Source organism: Neoarius graeffei, chromosome 10 (genome assembly GCF_027579695.1).
Source record: "Neoarius graeffei isolate fNeoGra1 chromosome 10, fNeoGra1.pri, whole genome shotgun sequence".
Classification (NCBI taxonomy): domain Eukaryota; kingdom Metazoa; phylum Chordata; class Actinopteri; order Siluriformes; family Ariidae; genus Neoarius; species Neoarius graeffei.
In genome coordinates, this window is record NC_083578.1 from 75,526,750 (window position 1) to 75,541,869 (window position 15,120).

Sequence of the window (15,120 nt, forward strand, 5' to 3'; positions counted from 1 at the left end):
TATTGACAGAATTTCACACTTCCCTGTTGCCTTTCTCAATCTATCATGTGAGGTCATGCTGCAGCCCCGCCCACTTGACCGGAGGCTCATGGGAAACGTTGTTTTCAGGTAGGTCACCGAGCTGCGCACTTTGTTCAGCTGTTTTTGCTTTGTCTTGTGGATTAAATTGCTCACTGTGGTTGCTTTGTAGTCTGTGTTTAATGTTTTTTTTTAATCTGACTTAATGCCGTGTGTGTGATGTCCAGATCAGCTCAGCTCAGCAGGAATGGTGTGTGCATTCAGTACCCTGAGGCTATAATAAATCATTAGACATTAGCAAGTAGTTATTTTTGTTTGCTTGTTCGTTTACATGTTTCATGCATAGTTTATACCTCATACTCAGTGTATTCGCTTTATGCACAGGTGCTTCAGATTTGCAGTGGGTAAGACTTTGTTTTGTCCTCAAAACTTTTTCTAGAGCATGTTTGGAGAGTCCTGGCGCCCTCTCCTGGATGAAATGATATTTACATCAGAGCCATTAGACTTACACTACGTTCACACTGCAGGCTGAAGTGACTCAAATCCGATTTTTTCGCCCATATGTGACCTGTATCCGATCTTTTATTGACAACATGAACGACACAGATCCGATTTTTTCAAATCCGACCCAGGCCGTTTGGATATGTGGTCCTAATTCCGATTCCTATCCGATCTTTTCATATGCGACTTCAGTCTGAACCGCCAGGTCGCATTCATCCGACTTACACGTCATCAACAAGCCACAAACGTCACTATTCTGCGCTGAAGTAGGCGGCGGGTCTCTCAAAAAAAGTTACAACAACATGGCGCATGACATCAATGCGACTCCGCACCCACACGTTCCTTTGAACGGAGGTTGCAGTCACTACCCCGCAGAACGCCTGAGCCAAAACCCTTGCCCTCTTCCTTCTCAACCTCCTCCTTAACATCAGGCTATTGTGCATGTTCTGGCTCCGTCGCAACAACAACTGCATCATCGCCAGGTATTCCATGCTGGCTACTGTCATACACAGGAAACTTTAGGTTACTTCCGTAAACACTGGCCATGCTCACTGCGTGTGACGTCGTCGTATCCTGCAATGCGCATGCGGAACACTTTTAGGTCGCTTTTCGTTCATACTGAGGATCACATACAAGTCGCATATATTTGTTAATGTGAACGACCTCACAAAAAAATCGGATTTCACAAAAAAATCGGAATTGAGCATTAAGCCTTGCAGTGTGAACGTAGTGATGAACACTGGACTGGATTTGACATCCATCCATTATCTATAACCACTTATCCTGTCCTACAGGGTTGCAGGCAAGCTGGAGCCTATCCCAGCTGACTATGTGCGAGAGGCGGGGTACACCCTGGACAAGTCGCCAGGTCATCGCAGGGCTGACACACACATAGAGACACAAATAACCATCCACACTAACGGTCAATTTAGAGCCACCAATTAATCTAACCTGCATATCTTTGGACTGTGGGAAGAAACCCATGCAGACACGGGGAGAACGTGCAGACTTCACACAGAAAGGCCCTCGCCAGCCGCTGGGCTCGAACCCAGGACCTTCTTGCTGTGAGGTGACAATGCTAACCACTACATCACCGTGCCACCTTGTATTTGACATGTTTGTTTTATCTGTAACCGCTTATCCCGTGCAGGGGGTAAGCTGGAGCCTATCCCAGCTGACTATGTGCGAGAGGCAGGGTACACCCTGGACAAGTCGCCAGGTTATCTCAGGACTGACACAGAGACAACCAACCATTCACACTCATATTATATTCACACCTACGGTCAATTTAGAGCCACTAATTAGCCTAACCTGCATGTTTTTGGATTGTGGGGGAAACCGGAGCACCCGGAGGAAACCCACACAGACACAAGGAGAACATGCAAACTCCACACAGAAAGGCCCTCGCCAGCCACTGGGCTCGAACCCAGGACCTTCTTGCTGTGAGGCAACAGTGCTAACAACTACATCACCGTGCCGCCTTGTATTTGACATGTTTGTTTTATCTGTAACCGCTTATCCCGTGCAGGGTTGCAGGGGGCAAGCTGGAGCCTATCCCAACTGACCATGGGTGAGAGGCGGGGTACACCCTGGACAAGTCGCCAGCTCATCGCAGGGCTGACACACACATAGAGACACAAATAACCATCCACACTCACGGTCAATTTAGAGCCACCAATTAATGTAACCTGCATATCTTTGGACTGTGGGAAGAAACCCATGCAGACACGGGGAGAACATGCAAACTCCACACAGAAAGATCCTCACCGGCTGCTGGGCTCGAATCCAGGACCTTCTTGCTGTGAGGCGACAATGCTAACCACTACACCACCGTGCCGCCGTGTATTTGACGTTCAGCTATTTAAGACTTTTTTTAACTGAGGGTCATTCCAGGGTCAACCATTCTGTAAGAATCATATTCTGAGGTACTGCCTGAAAGCCATGGGGGTCTAAAACACAATATACAGTATTTCTAATGTTTATTATTATTATTATATTTGGCATAAATCTTCTACCGACTGTTCCCATTCAGGGTCACCACAGCAGATCTGTTCTGCATATTTGGTTTGGGATAGGGTTTACACCGGATGCCCTTCCTGACGCAACCCTTCCTAATCTTTGCATGTTCTCCCCGTGTCTGTTTCCTCCAGGTGCTCCAGTTTCCCCCACAGTCCAAAGACATGCGGTTAGGTTAACATGGGGTGGCCTTGGGCTGAAGTGCCCTTGAGCAAGGTACCTAACCCCCAACTGCTCCCCGGGCACTGTAGTATGGCTGCCCACTGCTTCAGATGGGTTCAATGCAGAGGATGAATTTCACTGTGTGCTTAAGTGTGCATGTGACAAATAAAGGCTTCTTCTATCTGGGCTTGGGACCAGCACTAATCATGCACTGGCTTGTGCCATGCCAGTGGCTGGGTATTTTACCTAATTTGCATGTTTTGAACTAAGGAAACCCGGGGAGAACACGCAAACCGCACACGGAAAGGTCCCCATCAGCCGTGAGGTTTGAACCCAGAACCTTCTTGCTGTGAAGCGACAGCACTAACCACTGCACCACCATGCCGCCCGTGCTGTTTATTTATATTTGGCATAAATAAACTACATATTATTATTATTATTATTTTGGCTGTTCCCATTAGGGGTTGCTACAGCACATAACGTCCCTCCATCTCCTCCTGTCCTCTGTATCTTTTCCTGTCACACCAACCGTCCTCATGTTCTCCTTCACCACATCCATAATCTCATCTTTGATCTTCCTCTTTTCCTTCTACCTGGCAACTCCATCTCCAGCATTCTTTTCCCAATATACCCTGGATTTCTCCTCTGTACATGTCCAAACCATCTAAATCTCACCTCTCTCACTTTGTCTCCAAGCTGTCCTACATGTGCTGTCCCACTAATGTACTCATTTCTCATCCTGTCCAACTTTGTCACTCCCATAAACTACATATTAAGTACTTCAAAATGAAACCATTAAGCATAGACCCTACAGTATTAGGATTTACTCCAAGAATAATATTTTGCTGTATTGGTGATCTCTGCCTATTAGTCTGGAGCCATAGTTCAGGTTTGTGAATGTGTTATTTAATTCAACATTAACCTCTGAACATGGTGTCAAATTTCATGACCACTGTTTTGATGCCCCTACCCCCCTTAGAAAAATGGCCATGAAGGGCTCAAACCTCAGATTTGTTCATTACTGGCAACATGGAGAAAATCCAAGACCAAAGGGCATGGAAGATTCTGGAATTTGTTTGATTTGGCATGGGTTGACCGCTGAATGAAATTATACTTGTGTGAGAATCATATGCAAAACCAGTTGAGCTTGGGTACTGAAACAAACTCTTAATAAAAATGTAATGCTTATTTATATTAGTAAATAAATATATTTTTATTATCATGCTAAATGTATGCCTATTTTGCAGTCATATCATTTATTCAAACAGTCTATGATTTTAATTTCCATTTGCTTCTCAGAGAGATGGTTCATGATGTAGTCTCGTTGAATTCCTTTTTCATAAAATGGTGCCACAGACGGTGGTGTAGTGGTTAGCGCTGTCGCCTCACAGCAAGAAGGTCTGGGTTCGAGCCCCATGGCCCATGAGGGCCTTTCTGTGCGGAGTTTGCATGTTCTCCCTGTGTCCGCGTGGGTTTCCTCCGGGTGCTCCGGTTTCCCCCACAGTCCAAAGACATGCAGGTTAGGTTAACTGGTGACTCTAAATTGACCGTAGGTGTGAATGTGAGTGTGAATGGTTGTCTGTGTCTATGTGTCAGCCCTGTGATGACCTGGCGACTTGTCCAGGGTGTACCCCGCCTTTCGCCCGTAGTCAGTTGGGATAGGCTCTAGCTTGCCTGCGACCCTGTAGAACAGGATAAAGCGGCTACAGATAATGAGATGAGAATGAGATGGTGCCACAGAAAACTTGCAGACTTGATAGCATGGCATGAGAACTCTACAGTGTTGTGAGACACAATGTCAAGAAAGGCATAAAAACAGCGAAGACTGCGCACAAAGAGAAGATCGAGGGTTATTTCACCTCCAGGGATCTGGCACGTATGTGGCAGGGCATTCAGCACATGACCACCTCCAGGAGCAACAGAGACCCACTGACAGGAAACAGTGTCTTGCTGGCTAAGGAGCTGAACTGCTTCTTTGACCGATTTGAGAAAGGACCGGACAGTGTAGCTTCACCCCAGTTGGACACTGCTGATCCCCCACTTACCCTGCAGAAACAAGAGGTTAAACGAATTTTGAGAACTGTTAATGTCAAGAGGCGGCACGGTGGTGTAGTGGTTAGCGCTGTCGCCTCACAGCAAGAAGGTCCTGGGTTCGAGCCCCGGGGCCGGCGAGGGCCTTTCTGTGTGGAGTTTGCATGTTCTCCCCGTGTCCGCGTGGGTTTCCTCCGGGTGCTCCGGTTTCCCCCACAGTCCAAAGACATGCAGGTTAGGTTAACTGGTGACTCTAAATTGACCGTAGGTGTGAATGTGAGTGTGAATGGTTGTCTGTGTCTATGTGTCAGCCCTGTGATGACCTGGCGACTTGTCCAGGGTGTACCCTGCCTTTCGCCCGTAGTCAGCTGGGATAGGCTCCAGCTTGCCTGTGACCCTGTAGAAGGATAAAGCGGCTAGAGATAATGTGATGTGATGTGTTAATGTCAAGAAGGCAGCCGGTCCAGATGGGATTCCAGGCAGGATGCTCAGGAACTGTGCTCATCAGCTTGCAGAAGTTTTCACCAATATCTTTAACCTCTCTCTGGCACATGCTACTGTACCAGTCTGTCTGAAAACTGCCACCATCAGTCCAGTGCCCAAACAGACCAACATCAGCTCCCGAAATGACTACAGACCAGTCGCACTCACACCCATCATATCCAAGTGCTTCGAAAAACTAGTTCTGCGGCATATCAAAACCACCCTCTTCCCTACTTTAGATCAGCACCAGTATGCACATAGGCCAAATAGATCCACAGAGGATGCCATAAACACAGCTCTCTACACCGCATTGACCCACCTGGAGCAGACGACGATTACTAAAACCCGTGACACGGGACAGGACGGGACATATTATTGCTTACAGTCACCTCCCCGTCCCTCACGGACCGGAATAATTGTCACGGACGTATTATCGCTCATGGACATTGAACTCTTGTCACGTCCTGTCCCGGGTAATCTTACCTTATCTGTCCTGTCACGTGTCATGGTATAGTTTGGATAACATACTATAGTTTTCATTGTCACGGTATAGTTTGGATAACGTACTCTAGTTCGTTAAGAATAATCAAAAGAAAGAAAAAACAAATTAGTATGTGTTAATATTTATTTCTTATGACATGAGAAGAAGGGGCGGCACGGTGGTGTAGTGGTTAGCACTGTTGCCTCAAGCAAGAAGGTTCGAGCCCAGTGCCCAACGAGGAACCTATCTGTGTGGAGTTTGCATGTTCTCCCTGTGTCTGTGTGGGTTTCCCCCACAGTCCAAAGACATGCAGGTTAGGTTAATTGTTGGCTCTAAATTGATCCTCGGTGTGAATGTGAGTGTGAATGGTTGTTTGTCTCTATGTGTCAGCCCTGCGATGACCTGGTGACTTGTCCAGGGTGTACCCCACCTCTTGCCCATAGTCAGCCGGAATAGGCTCCAGCTTGCAGAAGGGGACATGTGTAAGAATGCTTTTTGTTGATTACAGCTCTACGTTCAACACTGTTGTACCCAGCAGACTGGTCGGCAAACTGCTAGACCTGCGCCTCGGCAACAAACCATATTTATGGATCAAGGACTTTCTTAACAACTGCCCACAGATGGTGAGGCTTGGTCCTTATATCTCCCTGAGCCTCACCGGAGCGCCACAGGGGTGTGTGCTAAGTCCCCTCCTCTACTCTCTCTACACGCATGACTGCACTCCTGTTCACCCCACAAATACATTTATAAAATTTGCTGAGGACACAACAGTAGTGGGACTGATCTCTCATGGTGATGAGACCGCTTATAGGGACGAGGTCTGCAAGCTGACTGAATGGTGTGAAGATAATAAGCTGTCACGAAACATCAGAAAGACAAAGGAGCTTTTTATAGACTTCAGACGGCATCAGGAAGAGCCTCTGCCACTGGAAATAAGAGGAGAGGAGGTGGCGAGGGTCTCCAGTTTTAAGTTCCTGGGTACCCACATCAGTGAGGGCCTCAAGTGGATGGTTAACTCCACCATTCTAGTCAAAAAGTCTCAACAAAGACTATACTTCCTAAGGACTCTGAGGAAAACCAACCTCTCTGCAAAGCTGTTGGAGTCATTCTACCACTGCCTGGTCGAATCGAGAGCATACTAACATACTGCATAACAGCCTGGTATAGAAATCAGCTCTTCAGAGGGTTATTAATACACCCCCACCCCAAGGACATCGACAGATCTCGCTGCCTCAGCAGAGCCTGCAACATTATTAGACAATACACATCCCTTTCATCACCTATTCTCACTACTGCCATCTGTAAGACGCTACAGAGCCTTAAAGTACATATTCTGGACCAATTTTGTTTTTGTTTTTTCTCTGAAAGTATGTCCCTTTACATACTCATCCAGAAGGGTAATTTTGCACAAGGCCATCTGTCTACAGCAGAAAAAAATAAAATAACAAAACGCGTCTGGAAAAATCCCAAGGGAGTCTGGAGCCAGATTCGTGACGTTACCTGCGGAAGCACCAGCAGGCTGCGCGAGCTTTGCATGGTTTCAGTGCACAGCCTGTGTAGACCAAGCGCTTCCATTTCTCTCTCATTGTCCGGTCTTTTGGGAAACGATGAGTACTAATCCCATCAAGATTAGTGTTGCTACACCCTCCTACGATACATCTGTTAACCATTTTAATAATTACGCGATAACGTTGAAGAAATTTGCAGAAAACCACCAAGTCGTTTTCTCATAAACAAACCAGCGCTGATGTAGGATTCAGAGGAAGGTGTCCCGCACATGACGTCACGAAAATCAATGTTTGCTGGGAAATCCAAATGCCAAGTTTTTTCAGAGGCGGACCAATTCGCCTCAAATGGCTTGATTTCAATTGAATTTTTCTGGTATTGTGCAAGGGAAAAAAATTGCACAAAATGCAAAATGTGACAGATATTTGACCAAAGTTTAATATAAAATAGGAGAATTAGGTACATTGATCTTGCTCCTGAATTTACCCATGATATGCACTTCCAGACTCGAACAGCTTCTACCCAACAGCTATCAGGGAACTGAAATCACACCCCTCCACTGCTACCACAACAACTTTTACCTCAATTGCAATCTTTGAGTAAATAGAATACAAATCCGCACACTTGAAGTCTGTGCAATGATTTCTTTACTGAAAAAAAGAATGATTTCTTTGTGCAATGATTTCTTTACTGAGACCTCAGTAAAGAAATCATTGCACAGACTTCAAGTGTACGGATTTGTATTCTATTTACTCAAAATTTTTACTTAATCCTGCACCTTGTCACAGTTGAGCGGTGATCTTTGATTCCTTTGATTCCAATACCTCAGTTGCAATCAAAATACACTCGTGCAATAATTGCATAAGTCACTTTAAATTGTTTTATATACTTTTACATTATTTTATGGCGGCACGGTGGTGTAGTGGTTAGCGCTGTCACCTCACAGCAAGAAGGTCCTGGGTTCGAGCCCCGGGGCCGGCGAGGGCCTTTCTGTGCGGAGTTTGCATGTTCTCCCCGTGTCCGCATGGGTTTCCTCCGGGTGCTCCGGTTTCCCCCCACAGTCCAAAGACATGCAGGTTAGGTTAACTGGTGACTCTAAATTGACCGTAGGTGTGAATGGTTGTCTGTGTCTATGTGTCAGCCCTGTGATGACCTGGCGACTTGTCCAGGGTGTACCCCGCCTTTCGCCCGTAGTCAGCTGGGATAGGATCCAGCTTGCCTGCGACCCTGTAGAACAGGATAAAGCGGCTAGAGATAATGAGATGAGATTACATTATTTTATATTCTATTTAAGTTATATTTTAGTTATTACTTAGTTAATTAATAGCTTCTTTTAATGTGTGTAAGTGAGTGAATGGACTGATGAGTAGAGTGAATGGGGTCGAGTTTTCCTTTGTTTTAAGAGACACCAAATTTCATTGTATATTAATATGCAGTGACAATAAAGGCCATTCTGATCTTGATTCCGATTCTGATTGAGTTCTTCCCATGTGAGTGGTCCAGTCAGTAGAGCTTTATTTTCTATGCACGAGGCATTTGGGTACATTTATATAATTTTTTTTTTCACTGGAGAACTGTGAAGTTGAGTTAAAGAGTGCAGAAATGCTTATATAACATGTGTGTTCTCTGATCAACCCTGTTTCAGCATTTTGGTCAATTCAGGAAGACGATCATGGAAGACTCTGTCGACGTCATCCTTCAGGACAAAATGTTACATCGTACTCGTGAAAGGCCAATTGTCATGATTGCCTCTGGAGCTATGCTTATGGCCTCATACGGGCTTTGGACAGTTTTTGCGCTGCCTGGCTTTCGAAAAGTGCCAACATGTCTGAAGGTAAAATCAGTCAAAAGTTTAGGGACACTGTATTACTGTTACTTATATAAGGCTTTTCTTTATGTTCACTGTTTTCCACATATTTATTTACATTTATATTACCTTATATTTATATAAGACATTATCTTACATATTTATGTTATCTTATATTTACAACCCGGATTCCAAAAAAGTTGGGACAAAGTACAGATTGTAAATAAAAACGGAATGCAATGATGTGGAAGTTTCAAAATTCCATATTTTATTCAGAATAGAACATCGATGACATATCAAATGTTTAAACTGAGAAAATGTATCATTTAAAGAGAAAAATTAGGTGATTTTAAATTTCATGACAACAACACATCTCAAAAAAGTTGGGACAAGGCCATGTTTACCACTGTGAGACATCCCCTTTTCTCTTTACAACAGTCTGTAAACGTCTGGGGACTGAGGAGACAAGTTGCTCAAGTTTAGGGATAGGAATGTTAACCCATTCTTGTCTAATGTAAGATTCTAGTTGCTCAACTGTCTTAGGTCTTTTTTGTCGTATCTTCCGTTTTATGATGCGCCAAATGTTTTCTATGGGTGAAAGATCTGGACTGCAGGCTGGCCAGTTCAGTACCCGGACCCTTCTTCTACACAGCCATGATGCTGTAATTGATGCAGTATGTGGTTTGGCATTGTCATGTTGGAAAATGCAAGGTCTTCCCTGAAAGAGACGTCGTCTGGATGGGAGCATATGTTGCTCTAGAACCTGGATATACCTTTCAGCATTGATGGTGTCTCTCCAGATGTGTAAGCTGCCCATGCCACACGCACTAATGCAACCCCATACCATCAGAGATGCAGGCTTCTGAACTGAGCACTGATAACAACTTGGGTCATCCTTCTCCTCTTTAGTCCGAATGACACGGCGTCCCTGATTTCCATAAAGAACTTCAAATTTTGATTCGTCTGACCACAGAACAGTTTTCCACTTTGCCACAGTCCATTTTAAATGAGCCTTGGCCCAGAGAAGACGTCTGCGCTTCTGGATCATGTTTAGATACGGCTTCTTCTTTGAACTATAGAGTTTTAGCTGGCAACGGCGGATGGCACGGTGAATTGTGTTCACAGATAATGTTCTCTGGAAATATTCCTGAGCCCATTTTGTGATTTCCAATACAGAAGTATCCCTGTATGTGATGCAGTGCCGTCTAAGGGCCCGAAGATCACGGGCACCCAGTATGGTTTTCCCAGCCTTGACCCTTACGCACAGAGATTCTTCCAGATTCTCTGACTCTTTTGATGATATTATGCACTGTAGATGATGATATGTTCAAACTCTTTGCAACTTTACACTGTCGAACTCCTTTCTGATATTGCTCCACTATTTGTCGGTGCAGAATTAGGGGGATTGGTGATCCTCTTCCCATCTTTACTTCTGAGAGCCGCTGCCACTCCAAGCTGCTCTTTTTATACCCAGTCATGTTAATGACCTATTGCCAATTGACCTAATGAGTTGCAGTTTGGTCCTCCAGCTGTTCCTTTTTTGTACCTTTAACTGTTCCAGCCTCTTATTGCCCCTGTCCCAACTTTTTTGAGATGTGTTGCTGTCATGAAATTTCAAATGAGCCAATATTTGGCATGAAGTTTCAAAATGTCTCACTTTCGACATTTGATATGTTGTCTATGTTCTATTGTGAATACAATATCAGTTTTTGAGATTTGTAAATTATTGCATTCCGTTTTTATTTACAATTTGTACTTTGTCCCAACTTTTTGGAATCGGGGTTGTAGATTCTTTTCACACTTTAGACCTTTTTCATCCAACTGTACCGAAGACATTTACACATGGACTGTTTTTTCTAGTTCTAAATGAAAACTACTTGTTCAAAGAGCAGTTTTAGGAAATACATTTTGAACTTCACCACATCTGTTTGACCTACAAACAAATTTCAAGTGTAATCCTTTAAATCATAATGCCTTTTAGGCCATGTTTGCATTACAAGGTTAAAGTGATGTGTATATGTCAGCACCGAAGTGACAATAATAACTGGCAGAGCAGTAAAATCTCTGCATCTGGTCTTGTTTTACACATTTCATCCTTGTGATCCATATCTGACAAGATGTTAGCTGACATTCAGAGCAAATAAAATAGACTGTCGCTGATGATGAAGGCTCCGGTTGCTAACTCTTTCTCATTCGAGCAGTAATGGATTGTCTTATGTAATGTGAAGGTAACCTAATTTCATTAAAAACAGACATTCCCTCAACAACATCCAAACATTTGACTGGTACAGTATACAGTCATGTATAAGGCTCTGTTCTTCATGCAAACATTATCCAGCCAATCTCTTCTCACCCCCATGACTTGAATGTGCATTCATGAAATTCTGTCATGTCTGCCTTCACTAATTCACTCTTAGAGGCCTCAGTCAGAGACAAAAGTCCTGTCTGTACTGTGCAGGTGCCATACTTGCCCTCGAGTGGGGTACAGACACAGAACGTTATGAGGCTCCTGCAGGACAGAGGGGGCTGTCTGGCAGATCTGGGTTCTGGAGATGGAAAACTGGTGAGTGCCTAGAACAGAGTATATCAAAGATTTAACACAAGTTCAAGTTGCATATGCAATTTCAGTAACGTGACCAATCGGAAGCAGAGAAATGCCCTGTATTTGTGATTTGATATTTGGAGGGGGGACGACGACTGTAAATAAATTATAATAAGTTACACTAATCTTAAATCAGACTTAGATAGACTCTGATCATGTGCTTTCATTCAGTGTTTTTTTTTTTTTTTTTTGGAGGGACAGGTGTTTGCTGCCTCATCATTGGGCTTCCGGTGCACTGGCTTTGAAATAAACTCAGTTCTGATAGGCTACGCCAGAGCCAAAGCAAGGTGGATGGGAATTCCAACTACGGCAGCAAAATTTGTGAATGCGGACTTCTGGAAGGTATTCCATGTTGCGCATGCATCTCTTTGTATGTTCATCTGTTGCTCCAAGACATGTACAGTCCATAAGTAATTGTATAGTGTCACAATATCTATCCTTTTGGCTCAAATTTTGGGGAAAAAAAGTCTATGCAGGTAAACTGCAGAATGTCTGGTTTAAATTGAGTGGATTTATACACTGTGGACAGAAATATGTGAACACCTGGCCATCATATGCATATGTGCCCCCCCCCCCCCCCCCCCCCCCCCCCGGCTATTATAATAACAAGTGTTGCCAGGCAAAACAAACCTTGCCCGGTTGCACTTATGATGAACATGAAGGAAGATATCATGAAAAAAATAGGTGCCCTATGGGTACATGTGACTACTGCTTATAAATAAAACAGTTTTCTGATACCATGTCCATACAGTAAATATAGCATATATATTTACTCTGTGAGGCAGTAGCCACAAAAATGAAGCGTAATCCAAAAACGAACAATTTAAAAATCACAGAAGTAAAATATACCAAGTGTCTGTACTTTATATTATTCTACTCTTACCTCTTACAGTTTTCGAAACTGAAACCTTCGAACCGAGGCTGACATACACACGCTGTCGCCATGACCCAAACTCTTATTTCCTGGAAATGGCCTGGTGCTAGAGCTCAGTGGAACGCACTTTCCGTCTGTAATAAGCATAAACATGTCTGAAAGCGATTTCTTTCGTCTAGTCCGTTTATTTAGAATGGTGAACCGAATTGTATACACTCACCGGCCATTTTAATCAGAACACGTGTATGCACATGCACAGTGTGCAATTGTTACACTCCTACATTCTTACAGCATGATGATGTCGTGGATAGCGCCTCTATATGACGCAGTAGACACAACAAAAACGATTTTGACCTTTTTGGTGACCTTGACCGGATGACCCTCAAAATGTTGGAGGTTCTATTTGAGACCAATACCCGTCTGTCGTGAAAGTTTCATGAAGATTGATCCAGCCATTTTTCTGTAATATCGTTTACAAAAAAACAAAGAAACCCGACCGAAAACAATACCTCGCCCCCTGGTGGACTCCATCCCGGGCAAGGTAAAAATAACAGTTGCCATATGGGGAAGACCCTCATATGGGTGTAATGGTCAAGTATCCACATATTTTTGGCCATATGGTGTATCTCTAGTGGGTAAATCACAAATGGCAGGTGTATATATATGTCCATATCATATGCTGATTTCTATATGGTTTCCACTTGCAGACTACAGTGTCTGCCTAATGTTTTCATGTTTCACAGACTGATTTGTCCCAATATAAGAACTTGACAGTCTTCTTGGCACCTGGAGTGGTATGTATAAGCAGATGGATTTGCCATTTTGTGCTTACAAAACATATGCCTAGAATCCAAAGAAATTCACTAGGAGTAAAGTCAAGCAACAGCAAAAAATCAGTAATAACATTTGGCGCATGAGTCACAAATGCTTACACATGTTGTTGTTTATGTTTTTCCCGTATTGGGTTCTCCTCAGATGGAAGTGCTAGGCAGGAAGCTGGAGCAGGAGTTGGCTCATGATGCCAGGGTGATCGCATGTCGTTTCCCATTCCCTCGCTGGCATGCTTCAGCATCAGAAGGACAAGGACTGGACCAGGCCTGGGCCTATGACATGGCTACAGTTCACAAACACCCAGCATGAGCTCCAACAAATCACTGCAACCTTTTTCATTACTGCCAAATGGTTATTTACAAACCCACAACACTTACGGAGTTGAACTGGATCATTGTATTTATCATGCTTACTTTGATTTACAACGTTAAAAGCAGTGATCTGAATATCGGTTTTGGATTGAGTGGAAGTGAAAATATTGGAATTTGCAAAAGTCAGAATGTTTATCTTAAACATATGAGGTGCTCTGATAAACCTGTCCGAGATGTCTGTGGCCGAAATCTGGAAAATAGTCAAATATGATGAAAAATTGAAGTTTCAGCAAATTCACCTTTTTCTACCAGTAATATACTTTGAAATCTCTACTTTAAGAAAACATAAATATCGTATATTTATTTAACAACAAAGGCTTTCCAGCCTTGTCTTGCCTGCAAAAATGATGATGTGTCGGGCTAGATTAACAAACAGCAGTAAATGCAGTCAGTCTGCCTTAATATGTCTAAAACTTTGCCCGCTAAGTGTGATTTTGTCATGATTTGATCACATTTTTGGATAAAGAAAGAGCAATCATGAGATATGGTACCCCTAAACTTAAGAATATGTTTTTTTAAACAGAAAATATTTAAATATCATTAAACAGTAATTCAGATAGTGTTAAATACTGTGTATGAGCTTGCAAAATAAGCACTATGGTGTTGTACATTGGTGAGATTGGAGAGTGATGTGGTAACCAGAAACTATTAGCACCTGTGCGAATACCTAGGTGTGCTAGCTAGCTTATGTTACTAATGAATAAAATAATAGTTTTGATTGTTATAGTATATGAGATCATGACAGGGTTTACAGTATTTACTGAAATCTCACGTATGTCTAATTCTAAGAAATGCAACTAAATTAGCTCACATTATTAATGAAAACATTAACATTTTGAATTTGTCAAGATTGATTAGTTTTACTGCTAGTAATGCATTCAGGGATACTTTAGCCCCATAAAGTCCTGGCTTGTTATTCACCTTAAAGTAAGGGATTGTGTGGGGACAGCCATGGCCTGAAGGTTAGAGAAGCAGCCTTGGGCCCAAAGGGTCGCAGGTTTGATTCCCGGGACCGACAGGAAAGAATGTGGGGTGGGTGTTGAGTGAATGAACAGCACTTTCCCCTTCCTCTGAGCCCTAACCACCAACTGGGTTCTGTAGCTGTGTGCGCGTGCTCATTGCTCACTTGTGTGTGCATGTGTGTTCACTGCTTCAGATGGGTTAAATGCAGAGGACGAATTTCACTGTTTGATTGTACATGTGATAAATAAAGGCTTCTTCATCTTAAAGTATATTATTTGGGGAAGCCATGGCCTAATGGTTAGAGCAGCAGCTTTGGGACTAAGAGGTCGCTGGTTTGATTCCCTGGACCAGCAGGACTGGCTGAAGTGCCCTTGAGCAAGGCACCTAATCCCCAACTGCTCCGGCAAGAGTGGTGGTGTACCTTGTGTCTGATTAGCCAAAGAAAAACTGATGATGTGATCATTAGTATGGGTG

The 15,120-nt window shown here is 43.5% G+C and overlaps 1 protein-coding gene across 3 annotated transcripts; it reads left to right on the plus strand.

The window, feature by feature from the left end:
* Positions 1 to 26: 26 nt before the first annotated feature.
* Positions 27 to 14,863, plus strand: si:dkey-190g11.3 (uncharacterized protein LOC567059 homolog). Of its 3 annotated transcripts, none has more exons than XM_060930902.1 (6): positions 27 to 108; positions 8,844 to 9,032; positions 11,464 to 11,568; positions 11,809 to 11,949; positions 13,225 to 13,275; positions 13,457 to 14,863. In XM_060930902.1, the coding sequence occupies exons 2-6, from the start codon at positions 8,871 to 8,873 to the stop codon at positions 13,619 to 13,621; spliced, it is 624 nt and encodes a 207-aa protein (XP_060786885.1). In that variant the 5' UTR covers positions 27 to 108; positions 8,844 to 8,870; the 3' UTR covers positions 13,622 to 14,863. The 3 variants fall into 3 exon arrangements, with proteins under 3 accessions (XP_060786885.1, XP_060786884.1, XP_060786886.1); XM_060930901.1 differs by lacking the exon at positions 27 to 108 and adding an exon at positions 1,505 to 1,588; XM_060930903.1 differs by lacking the exons at positions 27 to 108; positions 11,464 to 11,568 and adding an exon at positions 1,505 to 1,588.
* Positions 14,864 to 15,120: the final 257 nt, after the last annotated feature.

What these genes read in the sequence shown, in the direction of transcription:
- si:dkey-190g11.3 (XM_060930902.1), top strand. Translation starts at nt 8,871, where the DNA reads ATGGAAGACTCTGTCGACGTCATCCTTCAGGACAAAATGTTACATCGT. An exon ending in AAGTGCCAACATGTCTGAAG is followed by an intron (nt 9,033 to 11,463) that starts GTAAAATCAGTC and finishes TGTACTGTGCAG; the next exon opens with GTGCCATACTTGCCCTCGAG. An exon ending in TGAATGCGGACTTCTGGAAG is followed by an intron (nt 11,950 to 13,224) that starts GTATTCCATGTT and finishes CATGTTTCACAG; the next exon opens with ACTGATTTGTCCCAATATAA.